We start from the raw sequence: 13,110 nt of genomic DNA, 5'->3' as shown, positions 1-13,110 counted from the left end.
CCATGGTTAATTATGTTTTTTTCGACTTTAGCTGTAAACAGCAATTTTGTGTTTCCTTGTTTCTGCAGAGCTCAGAGACTGTTTCTGGAAAACATATTTTGCTATGTCTAGTAAATCAAAGACAAAAAACAATTGGTTAATTCCCCTTATAACTTTGGATTTCACAATATGGATGTTTTCAGCAGAAAGTCTGATGACAAACTGTGTTTGTCCAATGGATTAAACCGGTTTTAAACACAGCAGTGGCAGCTGTCTTACTACACTTGTTTAAGCACAAACGGCACACAATGAAATGAATGAACAAATGAATGAATCAATGTGCTACCCTAAAGGGCAGAACATCATTTGTTTTGTCTACCAGACACCGTGACTGGTAAAACACAAAATTAAAAAAGGTAAAGTTCACATTTTAACAGCTGGAAGAAATAGTGGGGGAAATTTTGTTTTATTACTTTTAAAATCATACATCTACATGTCAGCATAACTACAATGTGACAATAGGACTTCTGGTGATTTTAGACAAGAAGATTTTTAAGGAAATGTTACCAATGTGGATACGATGATTATATATGACCTGAAATCGTAACTCGTGGTTACCCATCTGGTTAAATAAGAAACCCTTACCCTTAATATTTCCTAGTGTGGCTGATGGTGAAATGATCCATGTACAACTTCAGGTTTTGATTAATGAATAGCTAACTAGCAATGCAACAGCAGAGACAGTAACCACAACATTTAATGGTTACACTTTTAATGCTTAAAAGTTTAATTTTAAGCTTAAACCTGATGCAGGTAGCTTAACTTGCAACACACCTTTGCTCAGGGCATCACAAATTTAGTGTTTAACTCAAAAGCTTAAACACAAGTATTCGATAATCTAGGTTTGTTATGCTGAACACTTTAAGAAAAGGTTACGTTGGCAACTCTGAAGTGGGAAATTAGCCTTGTGCTTTTGATAAAGTTTAACTAAGTCTTGTGCAGGAGGTATTTTCAGAGAGCAACTGCATTGTTATTCTGCAGGTGTTGTTCTACAGTATGCTGGGCTGTGGTTTTTGAGACCGAGCAGAACAATATTTCCGCTGCTATTTTAAACATTCTGGTGGAGTAAAAATACTTTTGGTCTTATGTCCTTTTTAAAAGGTAAGATACTCTTTCACCTCAGTGGTGCTGCCCCTCAAATCTTTTACTGGATCAGATGTCACATGGTAAATTATTTCCATACTGTAAACTGCAAAAGCTAACCTGACTGTGCAGGTGGTTTAAGTAGTATAGGGTCAGCTATTTAATCATCTTATCTAGGTTTGCAGACAGACACAAAAACTTTCTAAAAGAGTGTTGAACATTCACTGAGGACAAATACAATAAAGACAGAAGTTAGTGTTACTTCTGTTTTCTTTTTTGGGTTAGGTACAACAGTACCTCCTAAAATGGTCAAGCCAGATAATCTACCACAGTGAAGCAAAAGTGTTTTTTTAATAATAGCTTTGTAAAATGACTTGGTCGCTTAACATCAGAGCTCTAAACAAAGGCCTCAAAGAGGAAGAGGAGACACAAAAGAGTGTCTTGTCTTCCTATTCACTCTAATAGTGCTGTGTGAATCTCACAGGAAACTGGGGGTCAAACTGCTACAGACTTTTTTTTTTCAGCGAAGTGAAGCTGTGAAATGAGTCTTCCCTGTGAAAGTGCATAATTGGCCTAGTTAAATGAACACATTTCTTTTTTTCTCAATGCTTTGTTACAGTTTACAGGGGCTGACAGACAGTTGACTGCAAACATTTCAGTAACAATGTACAGGAGAACTGTTGCTGTGCTAGAACCCACTGTAATTTCAGTTCACTGCCAAATATTCCTTCTTTGTTCATGCCAATGTTTACGATACATCATATCATTTAAACGTGGTCAAAACAAGCTAGTTGTACCACAGTACAACTAGTTACCACTAGCAAACCGATGTGCTAAAGAAACCCTTGTTTTGTCCGTGGGCTAACGTCAATGTTAGGCTGCTTTAAAAGTCATTGTAATTTACTCTGGTACGAGGAAGCCTGGCACATACGGTGCAAAACCACACAGTTTCGAAAATTAGCTTACGTTAGCTAACCATGTCTTCTCCCAGCTGACTAGCTAATTTGACGTTAGCAACGCCAGCCCTGCAGCAGGCGAAGATTAGCTAGCTTATCGCTAGTTAGCTGCAGTTAGCTAGCACCCCTAGGCATCCAACGCGCTAGTTAACGATGATCAGTAACTTACGAACCTTGTCCATTAGTTTCCAGCATTTCTCCACCGTCTTTTTGTCCACGGCCCCGGGCTGGTGATGGGAGTGGAGGTGGTGATGGTGTGGCTGGAAGGCATCCTTCATCATTCCGATGAGACCCCCGCCTTTCTTCAGGTTCCCTGCCATGTTCGGACTCGGCTAGGGTCGGCCAGAGCGGCAGAGAGGCGAGGCAGGGCAGGGGTCAAGGGGACCGAACAGCCGCCTGGAGTTAGCTGGACCGGGCGATGGTGATCCACCGGCACCCCCCGACGAGGACAGCGCCCGAGTGGCGAATCCGAGCCAGGGTCCGACGGGGGGTATAGGGAGGGAGGGATGGCTATAGGATAAAGGCTCCCATCAGTAAAGCCAGCATCAGTTTGTCAGATAAATGTCCCGATTATGGCTAAAAACAAGCACCTCAGTCACTCACACCCTGTGCTGCAGCTAGCTGCAGGGTTCTGTCTCTCTCTGCAGGGACCCACGCAGGCTAATTAGCAGAGAACCAGACCTGTCTCTGCTCGCCCCTCAGCTGGAGGACAATGGCACTGTTTCTCTGCCCAGAAGCCTTGTGGACTGGAGTGTGTCCTCTGCTCTTGACAACCCTCTATGTCGTTCCCCTTTTTTTTGTCAGCAGCAGCAGCTCTTCTCGCTTGTGCTGAGCCTTGACGGGAAGTTCAGTGTCTGTGTGACAGTGTCAGCCCTCCTCTGCGGGCTGACGACAGAGAGCACTCACCGATGAATGAGGAGAACGTTGCGCTGAAAACTGCGAAAGCTTCACGAACATTAACTAGAACAAGGGTGAATAAATATATGTGGGAATTAAACATTTCCCAGTGTTTTCTGTTTCCCCCCGTGACGTGTATGTATGGCCCTTTCCTGTACGTCCCCTTCCGCCCCCCCCCCCCCAACCCTCAAAACCCAAACTCCACGCCTTCCCTGTGCGCGTTCACGAGCCATGATGAATGTAGTCGGGTGCGCGTTTCTGCCTGTACAGCATTCATAAAACGTTAAAGGGTTGCTGAATGCAGCCCTGAATTCCCCCAGCGCGGGCCTTTGTCACCCATGACAACAAAGGACGCTTTGACATGTCTCACTTCAAGTAAAGATCCAATTGCACGGCCTGTGTGCATGAGCTCGAAAGGCAACGGTGACCCAGTCAAGTTGTGATTGGCTGTTACTAAAATCAATCAACTATCAATCAAGCTGGACAGTTTGTGCCATGGCAACTCACTCGGCAACCAGTGCCCAGCAAAAAAGACTCATCCCTGTATGTAGTTAGTGTATAGTTCGTGTGCTCAAAGGTCTGAACAGGCAGCCTCACAGCAAGCAAACATGCCTCCAAAGAAAAAAACGAAAAAGATCACAAAAAAGAATCCAGAAAAAAGTAACAATACTTATGAGATGATTTAACATTTTGGCATTAGTGATGCTAAATTGGTTTACAACTATTTGTCTTTTTGCAGGTGAAAATGACTTGGAAGCAAAGTATAGGCGCAGTATTCTGGATGTAGCCATCCTACAGGATCACATTGGTGAGCAGCAATTTTAAGTTGAGTTGCTTTATGTAATGTAGACTATGTATAGGTCAAACTAGCCATTAGTCACAGCTCTTTGTTATTCATATGTAGGGTATATCCAGGGCGAAACTGATGGTGACTGTGTAAAAACCATAGACTGTAAAAGGTAAAAAACAAATAACACTCCTTTTAATGTTTTAAGAGCACAAATCCATACTCTATTATGTCTTACACTGTGCTAATGTGTAATGTATCATTTGTTCTAGGGCTGAAACTAATGATTATTTTTATTATTTGTTATTTTCACATATGAGCCTAGTCCGAAACTGAAAGATATTGATTTTGCAATAATATAAAACAGAGGAAAACAGAAAATCCTCACATTTGATACGCTGGAACCAAAAAACCTTGGCCTTTTTGCTTTATATAGGCTATGATTTATAGCCTACAATTACTGTTATTAATTCTCCGTTGACTGACTAATTCACTAATCATATTAATACTATGTGCTGTGAACCCAATTGCTATCAACATTACCAAGAAAAATATAAGTACAACTCAGTTTAGTGGTCGGCTAGCAGTGATGGAATGTAACTAAGTACATTTACTCAAGTACTGTACTTAAGTATACATTTGAGGTACTTGTATTTCACTTGAGTCTTTTCTTTTCATGCCACTTTTTACTTCTACTCTACTAGATTCATCTGACAGCTTTAGTTAGTAGTTTCTTTACAAATTAAGATTTAAGATTTTTGCTCCAAAAACACATGAAGTTTATAGAATATGATGTTTTATGTTAAATTAATATACCCAACAATTTACAGGCCTAGTACAGCTGTAATGATTAGCCAGTTAAACACTTAGTTGATTAAGAGAACCGTTTTGATCGTTTCCAGTTTCTAAAATGTGAGGATTTTTCTGCCTTGAGTACTTTTACTTACATTTTCCTGATTATACTTACATACTTTTACTTAAGTAGCATTTTCAATGCCAGACTTTTACTTGTAATGGATTATTTTTTACAGTGTATTATTACTTTTACTTAAGTAAAGGATCTGAATACTTCTTTCACCACTGTCGGCTAGTCTCGCATTACCAGACCTATCTCCACAGCACTGTAGTGGTCGGCCTACTAGCACTCTTCTCTGATATTTCCATTTTGCGAGACCACATACTGAGGCTCTAGTGCATTTCATAGGGAAAAAAAAAAATGTTGAAATGAAAAAATAAATTCATCTAATGGTGTAATTATTACTTATTTCTACAGTGTACGTTTTTACACTGTAGCTTGCAGTGGTGGTAAGTGCAGTAACTAAATGTATTTACTCAAGTACTGTTCTTCAGCATTATTTTAAGGTACTATACTTTACTTAAATATTTCTATCTTATGCTGTTTTCTTCTTCTACCCCACTACATTTCAGAGGCAAATGTTGTATTGTTTTTGTACAAAACATACTGTATGATTAGTTAAAAATAAATGCATGGTTATAGATCACACTATCTAATAGTTTGAATTAGCCCAGCTACAACAGTAAAAAGCTACATGCACATTTGTTGATTAATTCTATGATAATTATCCAGTAATGAAGTCCAGTCAAAACAGCCATGTTTCTGCATCAGTGCTTTTACTTGAATATATTTTGCTGATAAAACTTTTATACTTTTATTTGGGTAAGAAACTTAGAATGCAGGACTTTTACTCGGAATGAGGTGATCTGAATAATTCACCCTCCAGTGGAAGCTAGTCTAGCACCATCTGCACCACCTAACGCTATATGTTGAAGCATAATTGGATACTTGAGCATGTCTCACTATGGCTTTAGTTCACCTTTGTAAAATATTGATGACAGAACTGTAATTGGTGTATTTCATTTTTTTACAAAGGGTCATTGCTTTCTGATTCAGAAAACAAATCTACCACTGGTGTATAAATTCATGCATGCATGTGTTTGTGTGATTACCACAGCCTTACACTGTGAGTCTGTAATAAAGGTCCAGTCTGATAGAATTGACCTGAGGAGACGCCTGAGAGACATGGAGCAGAAGCTGCAGCACGAGAGACAAGACCACAGGGACGTCAACTCTGGTACGGTACAGATGAGGCATGAATCAACAATTAGCCTCTCCTTTAATAACCTGAGATAAAGCGTGGATACCTTTTGGGAGTGAGGACAAGGGGCATGTTTGCCAAGGTTAGGGTAATTCTTGAGGAACAAAAAGCCTAATTAGCTGGGTGCATAAGCTAATTGCTGCATTAGGCTAACAAAGTGAATCAGCAATGAAAGCCAAGTCTGACATCTTTGACACAAATGCCATTCTAGACTTCAGTCGCCAGTACAAAACCATGCAGACAGAGCTGACCAACAAGGCGAAGAGAATGGAGAAGGAGGTCAGCCAGCTGAAGGAAGATCTTGGTATGAATACATTTAATTTTAACGTCTATACTTGAATGAATAAAGACATAGAAGTGCCAGTTAATTCCCAAATGAAAAGTAATGGCATGCCTGTATGCATTTTTCTGCCTAGTGCTGTGTCAAGAGGAACTAAGGAAAGAGAAAAGAGAGCGTGAGCAGGTGCAACAGGAGAAGGACGCCATCATAGCTGACCTCCAACATAAGCTGGACAACATGGAAACAGACTATGAGAAGATCCTGCATGTGAGTTACAACACAAGCTAATACAAACTGATTTAAAGAAAGCTCTGAATAGGCATTACTAACGGGCCTTTGTAGGGTTGACCTACATTGATCTTTGAGGCCCCATGAACTGTAAACCTGCATGTCCAGGTATGTGCCAAGCTGGTCAGGATGAACCTCTTGCACCCTGTGGAGCTGTCACTGTTAAAGGGCAGCATTGTCCCCATTCACACTTCTCTATCGTAACTTATTGTAGTTTGGTATGATTTTGTGGCTGCTCCATTGCATATGTCGAGCAGATGACTTGGTCTAAAATTATCAGTCTAAGATCAGTTATACAATGTGACTTAAAGTTGATTGTCAAGGAACTTTTATATGATTGTACCAACTTTCAAAATATAGCTATATATAAAGCAATAATCAATATATAGACTTTTGTTTGTAGAATAATGGGACAATCCTGATGAAAATATATGCAGACTATGTCCTTTTTCACCAAAGTCAGAAATTCTACAATCCTACATATAAGGGTTTTAAGGGCACAGCAGGGGGTTGTCGGGTCTTAAACTCCTTCAGAAGGCAAATTCAGTGTCAAACAGAAAGAGAACTATGTATTTAAACTGGCATAATGAACGCAGGTGCAACGCGGTAATCAGCTTTCCTGCTGCTCCACTACTCACCTGGAGGAGAAATCTTTTTTTAAGCCAATAAATGTATAGGTTAACATAACATTGTACAATACTCTGCTGGGAACAGCTTTACAAAAGCCTCAGACAGTGCAGCCTTCACCCACCTGACAAAAGCAGGTATTTGGATGCCTAAGCAAAGGTGAACATGAAACGTTATAAGTACTCCAATAATTTGTTAGGACTTTCTGTTGTTACAGAGCCACGGAACATCAATCTGCAGGTTAACCTGGATGAATCAGTACAATAAGAAGTGATAGCCTATAAATGATCCAAAATGAAGCACAGGAAGGTATTCTGTGGCTGGTTTAAGGGACATATTTTCTTTGTGCTATTGGACTTTGATGGAGAGCTGTTTCAAGCAGTCTGCACAAGTGCTCAAATTTACAACATCCACAATAGTGTCATACAATGTTATGCTACTACTTCAACCAAGGACAATAAGACTAAGGTTTGTGAGATAGCAGAATCTTCCATTAAGACATAATGTATGAGGAATGGGGGTCTGTATGGACCTTTTATAGGTACAGGCCATTATTGACTGAGCACAGAGAGTAGACGCAAATTTTCAGTACGCAGATCTTTAAAGATAAGTAGTCAAGCCTGGAGCCCTGTTAGAGGGCTCAGCCTGTGATTAAAGAACTAGGATTTTAATATGCAATTATCATTATTTCTGTCCTTCCCACTATGACACATAATCTAATTATGCCTCGTCTCCATCACCTCCGCTTCTAAAACTCATCAGAGTTAAAGGTGGTTAAGAGGGAAGGGAAATCATGTTGATAACATGACAACTGGGTGATTTAAAGGGAAAATTTTAACTTGCATCTCATTTTTACTAATGTTTCCTGCAGGAGACTCTTGACAGCCTGACTTCCCAGCTGTCTGTGGCTCGACAGGGATGGGAGGACAAGCACACAACCCTTCATCAGAATTACAAGGAACTGCTCTCTGATTTTGGCCTGAATGCACTGCACATCTAAAAGACAAATGAAAGCTGCTTTTCTCATTGAGACACATTTTTTTTTGTTCATATGTTGTATCTACATCTCAGTTCTATTTGAGTTTGACTATTGCATCTGTTTGGTTCAATTGAAAGTGACGTCCACAACAGCATCAATTTGCAACACACAATTTAGTATGCCTAACACACAGATGGATGTTCTTATTATATAACATTTTACCGTCAGAGTACAAAATAGACTGAGTTATTTGTATTCAGTAACTCACCATGTGGTGTCTGTAATGTTGTGTAGTGCCCGCTAGATGTAGCAAATGACTGTTTACGGTCAGGGAGATGGTGTCCAGAATATCCTAGATAGTTTTTAGAGGAATATATATGTGTAAATACATGCTATACTTTGTTATTTTTGAAACAAAATATTTCTTAAGTCAAATAAAGGTATGTGACGACTACACTAACATGGTATGAAATTAATGATTCTGTTTGAGAGTACACTGTACTGTACATACACAGCACTAAAGACCACCATTATCTTACTACAGGCATGTTAGCAAAGATGGCAATGATACACATTTTCGCAGAATGTATTTTATGCTGAGTCAGTGGACCAGAGGACATATGGTAACAGGCAAGAGAGCACAAGGTAATGGCCACATGAACCACAGAGACATAAGAAACTACAGTACCACCACTGCTAAACTGTAGTACTACTGGTGGCAGTGTTTTCATTCAAACCACAACTACGAGAAAACTTAAATCACGAGAAAGGAAAATTTAATAAGTAAAGTTTAATATGAGGTCGACTAGCAATAGACAATAACAAGAGAAATGCAAAATAACAGTTAATGATGCAAGAAAGATGCCCAGCATCAATAAAACCTGACTACTCCTGTGGGGAGCCAGATAAACAGATTTTACTTCCGAGGCTGTCATTTGTGCGTCTTTTTAATGGCCCAGTGCAGCTTTTTTTAGCCTCTCATCTACGAGGTAATGAATCATTTACTCTGGGATGAAGCTAATTCTGTACTCTGACGACTAATTAACACAGGAACTCAAGAGGCCTCTATCTGAAAACCAATATTTTCTCCTCAAACCACAAGGAGTTGTTGCCCTCAGAGTGTGTGTTTCTGTTTGTTTAGGGTTTAATGGGGTTAACTGCAGTCATCCCAGTGCTCAAAATGAGATAAGCATAGTGCACCTGTTGGTGGGTGAACACAGAAACAGTTATTTATTAGCAGTGTGTCTTTTAGTTATATTCCCCTTATGGAAAAGTTACTATAAAAATGCCCAGTGTAGTAGTACTCAGTAAGTACTTAGATAGATAGTACAAGATAAGGGGTCATGAGATGATTAATGGAGTAGAAAAGAAGATTTAAAAAAAAAAAGCGCCTGCTACTCCATTTTTTTGTTTTTGTTAAACTTTCTTTCCTCTAATCTTTGGTTTTTCTTCCGAACAAGCTCACAGCACTTAAAAGTGGCTGTACAGTTTGTGGGGCGGCGGTAGCTCAGTCTGTAAGAACTTGGCTAGGGAACCTTTGGGTCACCGGTTTAAGTTCCCGCACGGACCAAGTACAGAGTGTGGACAGGTAGCTGGAGAGATGCCATGGTCCCCTTAAGCAAGGCACCAACCCCCTAAATGCTCTGAGCGCCTGTCCATGGGCAGCCCCCTTACTCTGACATCTCGCCATTTACAGTAATGCATGTATATCCAGTTTGATCGCTGAGCTGTTTAAAGGAGAAATGTCTCCTTGATGGAACTGAAAACAGCTCATACATTTGAAATGTTACAAGGGCCCCAAAATCTAAAAGGTAACTAGTAACTATAGCTGTCCAATAATAATAAGAATGTATTGATCCCTCAATGGTGAAATTAAATGTTTAAATAAATGTAGTAGAGTAAAAAGTAAAATATTTCCCTCTGAAATGCAGTGGAGTAGCACAATATTTGAGTGAATGCACGTATAGTTACTTTCCAATCCCAGGAGTAGTATATACCTAAGGTGTACTGTATATACTTTTTTTCAACAGGTTTATCAACTAATCATTAATCATGTGCACCATGGACAAAACAGTCTCCATGGTTATTAATGAACTGCTTCTCATTTAAACCCTGCTAATGTTTGTCTACTGCCATCGATGCATTCAAGACAGACGGTGCTTTATAAAAAGCGGAGTCATTATGGAATATGACTGATGTCTTTGGACACTTCAATCTTTGGAACTTTAATCCAAGGTCAACAAAGTCTTTTCGTACCAACATTCAACATAACTGAGTTTTTTTGACAGTTTTATCTGTAAAAATATGGCTCTGTTATACGGTACCCAAATGATCAATTTCCATGATAAAAGCTGGCTGCTTTCATTTTGATGAATACCTGACAATGAGTGCTGGCAGCTGCATTTCCACTGGAATTTGACTTGGCTGTCTATTGCGTCTGTTTAGCTTTTGGGTAATGCAAGGAGATGGCCTCCAGCTGATGAATCAAGATACCCACACTGTGATTTCCCATGGAGGCAAGTGGTGTGACACACACACACACACACACACACACACACACACACACACACACACACACACACACTACTATGCTCCCCCATCTGTGGTGGGGCATCGATCAAGGCCGGAATGAATAGTGAGGGAACAAAACACAAAATAGATTAAGTATTTTATTTCTCTGAAAGACAAACAATGCCAAGATGTTTTGGTCAATCTGTTCAACGACAGCTGTCAGTGAACAAAAGGCTGTATAACAGCCTTGACAGCATTTCACCTTGGAGAGAATTCTTACACTCTGAATACCTTTTCTTTGAGCACACAACAACAACAACTTTTGCAATGAATTGCCAGCAATAGGAAACCTCTCACTTAACGATGTGAACCAGTCTCACTGTGAATTAGGTAGTTTACACTGAGTCTGTTATGTCTTTCAATTGGATCCTTAGATCCAGTGCTCATTGGTGGTTAAGGGGCGGATGTATACATGTACGCTGTTAACTTTTGGAAATCTGGGAGGAGGAGAGGTGAAAGAAATTGTTTGACAAAGGGATGCAGTAGAAATGTAATCAACAGATTTAACAATTGCTATCAGAAAGCAATAAAATCATACTGAATGCAGAGTTATAGACCCAAAATATGCCAAAAATGTTTTTAGAATCCGAGATTTCATGTTTTGGCTTCCTAGAGCTATACTGTGAGGCTTGAAAAATATGAATTTTACGTGATCAAAATGCCAAAAAACATTTATTTACCCTGAATGGATTGATAAAGAAGTCACTCTTCAAGTGTATGGGCTGTGAGCTGCTAGCGTGGCAAAGTGCATCAGACTCAGTACACTATAATTCCTAAATCCTCGCAGAATTACAATCAACAACACAGAAATTGGTATTGCTATGTGCTACAACTGGGTAAGCTTGAGGAGTCAAGCAGATTTTCACACACCACTGCAGGCACTCAATGCTCATCATGGGCTCCATAAATCCAAAAGGAGCTAGGCAGTGGTGGGTAAATATGCGCTGGATTTATGGACCTGGAGCACCAGAGGCAGAAGGAGAAGGAGAAGCATGAGCACGATGAAATAAACTTGACACAGCAGTGACATACAGGTGGCGGTGAGGGTGTGTGGGTGTGTGCAGAGGATATGCACTGTGACATGCAGGTTGGTGATGCACTGCAAAAAACTTGTCATCTTTAATGCTGCAGTGGAAAGATTGTGTGTGTGTGTGTGTGTGTGTGTGTGTGTGTGTGTGTGTGTGTGAGAGAGAGAGAGAGAGAGGCAGCCTGAATTAAACAGCAAATCAGATGCAGGTTGTGTGCATTCAGTCACTATCCTGAGGAGAGAGATGTATCCACTGAAATCACAGTGATAGATGGACTATAGGTGAGCAGATGCGTATATAGCACGAGTGATTTGTTAAACTCATTAGCCTCCGTTAGACTTTCCACCCATACTCATTCAAAGCTGTTAACAAATTCACAAGCGTGCGGACATTAATTCAGTTATGGGAGATAAACGACTGGTTCACTCAACAATCTTCATGTTTACTCAGCTAGAAACCCAGACATCCTCATACTGCTTCCCTGCATGTGTATGATGTCACAACAAACCAAGTGCACTGTCTGAATATTTCTCCCGGTTAAATAATAAAACTAGAAAAACAAAGTGCACTCAGACGCTATTTAGCATGACAAATCTAAACAGCTCAGAAGGTCAAATACATCAGAGTAAAGAAGAGACAAAACCAGAACCCCACAGGACGGAGGTTGTTTTAAGAAATATTTATAATGAAATAAAAATGTCAACATGAGAAAATAAAGCATATAAAATATAGCAGCCAACCCCTGCTGTCACTCTCAGTGGTCTCCCAGCGAAGGTTGCCCAGTGTTTCAGTGGGATTTGTTTTAATTCTTACTCTACTGCTCTCCATGCCTTCAAGGTAATTGGCAATCTCATTCCAACTACGCTTGATTTAACACCCCTGTAAATGTTTTTAGTGTTTAAGAAGTTAGCATCGGGTGCAGCGAGAGCCTTCTTACTTTCTCATGAGTTTCTTAGTGACATTCAGCAAATGGATAGAAACTTCTTTTTTATAAAACTGGTAATGAAATGTGGGTCTTTTTTTCCTTGCTTTTGTGTGACAATTGGCCTTTAACAATTGGCCAATTGGCCTTTATTTTAGAAAGAAATATAGAAAGTTAACACTGACTGTATGTGAAGTATGTGGTTTTTTGTTGCTCACAATCTGTGCCCATTATGTCTTCTCTATGTGTCTAAATGGCATTATGTGTATATAAACATGATACACGTGTTAGTCTGTATCTCTGTTCTATTAACACAAACTTGTTACTCCTGTAATAAAAACAACACCACTTTGGACTCTACTGGGGAACCCTGATCATATTACACGTCTGTGGGACATACTGTATATATATATATATATATATATATATATATATATATATATATATATAAAATAATAATAATAATAATAATAATAATAGTTCATTACTTGATTACTTGGATTAGGTGCATTGGTACCCAGGTTACTCCCATTGAT

At 39.6% G+C, this 13,110-nt stretch overlaps 2 protein-coding genes across 2 annotated transcripts in view; one reads left to right on the top strand and one right to left on the bottom strand.

The window, feature by feature from the left end:
• The window catches only part of cbl (Cbl proto-oncogene, E3 ubiquitin protein ligase), a 36,914-nt gene extending 33,777 nt beyond the window's left edge, over positions 1–3,137 (bottom strand). The window contains exon 1 of the mRNA XM_078246221.1: positions 2,252–3,137. Coding sequence (XP_078102347.1) covers positions 2,252–2,398 — 147 coding nt within the window. The 5' untranslated portion in view covers positions 2,399–3,137. The remainder of the gene's footprint in view (positions 1–2,251) is intronic.
• A 358-nt stretch (positions 3,138–3,495) lies between these two features.
• On the top strand, positions 3,496–8,439 carry drc12 (dynein regulatory complex subunit 12 homolog). The gene is made up of 6 exons (XM_078243838.1): positions 3,496–3,635; positions 3,715–3,783; positions 5,736–5,855; positions 6,091–6,183; positions 6,296–6,426; positions 7,946–8,439. The coding sequence occupies exons 1-6, from the start codon at positions 3,584–3,586 to the stop codon at positions 8,072–8,074; spliced, it is 594 nt and encodes a 197-aa protein (XP_078099964.1). The 5' UTR covers positions 3,496–3,583; the 3' UTR covers positions 8,075–8,439.
• Positions 8,440–13,110: the final 4,671 nt, after the last annotated feature.

This window comes from Sander vitreus, chromosome 3, assembly GCF_031162955.1.
Source record: "Sander vitreus isolate 19-12246 chromosome 3, sanVit1, whole genome shotgun sequence".
In the NCBI taxonomy this organism is placed as follows: Eukaryota; Metazoa; Chordata; class Actinopteri; order Perciformes; family Percidae; genus Sander; species Sander vitreus.
Note: the sequence above shows the minus strand (reverse complement) of the source record. Positions and strands in the feature narration are given on the sequence as shown.